Genomic DNA, 3,980 nt, shown 5'->3' on the forward strand with positions numbered 1-3,980 from the left:
TGAGGGTGAACCTTTTAGAGATCATGTGCCATGCCCCACCCCAGACCACATGCTGTGCCCGCCCTCCCCTGACCCCAGCAGGGAGGGAGGAAGCACTCCCATTGGCTCCTGGGAAGAGGGGCGGGGCATGTGAGGAATGTCCTCAGGTGCATGGAGAGGGGGAGGGGAGCAGCTCTTCCCCGTCCCTCTGCCTTTCTAGTAAGGAACTGTGGCAGGCGGTGGCATGCGTACCCACAGAGGGCTCTGCCTGCTGTCTATGGCACATGTGCCACAGGCTCACCACCACAGCCCTGGAGCTGGGTGTGGGTCGCCTGGCTCCTAAGCCCCGCCCCTTTGTGGAGGGGGAGGGGCTGTCATGTGCTCCTGTCTCAAGTGGAGCCCAGACCCTGCCCCACCCCCCGGCTCAGGCTCAGGCGTGCACACCAGGCTCGGAGCACAGGCGTGGATTGATTGATTAATTAATTTTTTAAGCCCCCTTCTCTCTCAGCATCGGCTCTATGGCAGAAGAACGGTAAGGAAAGGGGCCACACAGGAAGTGTCTGAGGCCAGATTTGAACCCAGGACCTCTCCTTTATAGGCCTGGCTCTCCATCCACTGAGCACCAGCTGCTCCCTGTGCTTTTCCCTTTAGTGCTCCCCAGCCCCTGAACACGGTTCCTGCCCTCCGCCGGCCCTCAGTGCTTGATGATTGAGGGTGTGATGGATGCGCAATCCTGTCCCCTCCCTCGGCCTTCAAGGCCCTGCGGTGCTGAGGAGTGACCGTGCGGGGCCTCTCTCTCTCTCCAGAGGCAGGGGCATATTCGAGGACCCGGCCGGGCCCCGGAAGCAGCAGAGCCTGGGGCAGGAGCTGAAGGACCTGAGCGACACCGAGCGGGTCTTGGACCAGCTGATTCAGAGCTGCACCTCGGACCTGAAGCACCTGACGGAGGATGAGGCCAACCAGAGATATCCTTCCTGGAGGAGGGGGCCCAGGCGGGACGTGTCCCTGGCTCAGCCCAGAGAGGCCACTAGAGCATCCAGAGACAGAGAAGGCCCAGGAGGCAGGAACTGGTGTGAGCCAAGGGGTCGGGGTGGGAAAGAGCGAGAGTTCCTGTCGGGCCACGGCTAGGTGGGCTGGATTGAAACGAAGGGCTCTTGTCCAGAAGTCATGGCGACTCGCTGGATAGACAGCCTCGGATGGGAGGTCTTGGGTTCAGATTCGATCCGTAAAGTACTTCTTAAAAAAGTAATACGTAATAAAAATAATAAAAAGATAAATAAATAGTGAAATAAAAGTCATTTTAAACATAATCTGGGAGGGCAGTTAGGTGACTTGGTGGATAGAAAGCCAGGCACAGAGATGGGAGGTCTTGGGTTTAAATTAGATCTGTAAAGTAAAATAATATAAAAGGGAATAAATAATAAAATAAATCATGAGTAATCATTAATAAAATAAAAGTAATCCATGGGGTAGAGTAAGGGGGCAGCTAGGTGACTCGGTGGATAGAGAGCCAGAGATGGGAGGTCTTGAGTTCAAATTTAATCTGTAAAGTAATTTTTAAAAAAAAGTAATAAGTCATGAAAATGATAACATTAATAATTAAATAAAGGCAAGTTTAAAAGTAATCCAGGGGAGCAGCTAGGTGATATGGTGAATAGGAGCCAGGCCCAGAGATGGGAGGTCCTAGTTTCCAATTTGATCTGTAAAGTAATAATGGGGGGCAGGCTGCTGGGTGGCTCGTTGGATAGAGTCAGGTGGTCCTGGGTTCAAATTTGACCTCAGACACTTCGTAGGGGTGTGACCCTGAGCAAGTCACTTAATGCCTACTGCCTAGCCTTTACTATTCTTCTGCCTTGGAATGCTCAATCATCCAGCTAAAATGGAGAATTGGATCTATCCTTAAAGTTAAAATGTTGAGACCTCTCTGTCTGTCTGTCTGTCTCTCTCTCTCTCCCTCCTTCCCTCCCTCCCTTCTGTGTCTGCCTGTCTAACTGACTAATAAATGCTTATAAATCTGCTAATAAGTCAGCAAATTAATTTTTATTTATACCAATTCTACGGTGGAAGGTAAAAATTAAAAAAAAAAGAAAAAGGAAGAAGCCATAGGGAAGGGGCCTTGAAAACTCTCATTTCCCTTAACCCTGTGGCATCCACATTGGCCTATGTAACCTACCAGGACATTCGGGCTATAGGAAACTTCAAGGACCAGACCGTGATTGCCGTCAAGGCCCCTCCTGAGACTCGTCTGGAAGTCCCGGACCTGCGGGAGGTGAGGGGTGACTGTCCTCTTCTGCTCCTAGAAATCCATCCTTTAGGAAGATTTAACCCCAGGAGAGCCATCAGCCAACATGGCTCCCAGGCTCCCTGGGTCACTGAGGTCCCAGTGGGTCCTCTCCAGGTCAGAGATTCAGATGGGTTTCATGGAGTCTGATAGAATCATAGGAATGTCAGTGAGGGAGCAGGCCTTAGAATGCCAGGCCGGAGGCCTTAGAAGAGTGGCTAGTGGGGAGCAGGGTCTTAAAACAGAGTTTTAAAACAAATGTCAACTGGATGGATCCTTAGAACCCAAAATGTCAGAGCTGGTGGGGCTCTTAGAGCCTAGAATGTCAGACCTGGGAGCTTAGAACAGAGAATGTCAGAGCTGGGAGAGACCTTAGAACAGAGAATGTCAGAGCTGGGAGGGAGCTTAGANGTCAGAGCTGGGAGAGACCTTAGAACAGAGAATGTCAGAGCTGGGAGGGAGCTTAGAACAGGGAATGTCAGAGCTGGGAGAGATCTTAGAACAGAGAATGTCAGAGCTGGGAGAGAACTTAGAACAGGGAATATCTGGGGTGGAAGAACCCTTAAAATACAAAATGTTTAGCATTATTAGAAGGGTCTTTAGATATTTTCTACTTCGTTGTGGTAAAATATTTTATTATTTTTTATTTTAATAACAAATTTCTATATAAGTTTTCTGGTTATATAATCCAAATTTCCAAATTGTCTCCTTCTCTCCCCACTCCCAGAGCTGGCAAACAATTCAGTCTGGATTATTCACGAATTATCACACAAAACAATTAAGAGTGGGAGACTTAGAGACAGGAAGGCCTGGATTCATGAAATTCTGCATCAAACACTTTCTAGCTATATGACCCCCCTTAGTGAGTTACTTACTGCTGCCTGCCTCAGTTTCCTTACCTGTAAAAATGAGGCAATAAGCCCTTCTTTCCCCTCGCTCTTGTGAGAATGAAACAAGGTCATGTCTCTGAGGTCTGCTGCTAACCTGAAAGTGCCATAGAAATGTGAGCCCTTGTAAAAAAATGGCTTACCCAGCTGATGATGGAGGGTCTCCCGACTTTGAACCCAGGGTTCTTTTTGAGATGTCAGTGTGTGCCTGCTGGGCATTCTGTATATGTAAGGTGTGTGTCTGTGGCAGGGAGGGCAGGGACAAAGGCTCCCCTCCACAGCAATCCTGACGTCACACCTCTCCTCCTCTCGCTTCCCAGGAGAACCTGCAGATTTACCTGAAGAGCACCAATGGGCCCATCGAGGTGTACCTGTGCCCAGAGGAGAATCGGGAGGCAGGTGGCTCCTCCCAGGAGGCTCCCCCCTCCGGCCCCGGCCCTTTCCCTGGTCGGTCCAGCAGCCCCAGTAGTTCTTGCAGCCTGGATCTCATCGCATCCCCTGGTAGGTGGTTGGCCAGGGTTGGGGCCTGCTTCCTCTCAGTCTGGGCATAGAGGAGGACTCGAGTCCACCCCCCTCTCCCTGAGCTCCTGGCCCTTGAAGCTCTCCCTAAGGTTCTTTTAGCTCTTTCATTTTACTGCGATGGCGATCATTGAAGAAGACTTGGGTAGAATGTGGGAGGGAGGCCAAGCTGAGCAAGAGGAGATGTGGTCAAGCGAGAGTAAGACTGGGCTGGAAGGAAGATTTGAATACAGAGCAGCCTTAGAACCCAGAATGTCAGAGCTGGAAAAGACTTTAGGACACAGAGCTCAGGGAGTCCTGAGAACAGAGCATGT

The 3,980-nt window shown here is 50.5% G+C and overlaps 1 protein-coding gene across 1 annotated transcript; it reads left to right on the forward strand.

Annotated features, from left to right (window-relative positions):
- Positions 1–785: 785 nt before the first annotated feature.
- E2F2 (E2F transcription factor 2) lies at positions 786–3,698 on the forward strand (the record flags this gene model as incomplete). The annotated part of the gene is made up of 3 exons (XM_044684537.1): positions 786–944; positions 2,134–2,248; positions 3,468–3,698. Coding segments are annotated over 3 exons (505 nt in total), but the record flags the coding sequence as incomplete, so codon positions are not given.
- Positions 3,699–3,980: the final 282 nt, after the last annotated feature.

Source organism: Gracilinanus agilis, unplaced genomic scaffold (genome assembly GCF_016433145.1).
Source record: "Gracilinanus agilis isolate LMUSP501 unplaced genomic scaffold, AgileGrace unplaced_scaffold52583, whole genome shotgun sequence".
Taxonomy (NCBI): Eukaryota; Metazoa; Chordata; class Mammalia; order Didelphimorphia; family Didelphidae; genus Gracilinanus; species Gracilinanus agilis.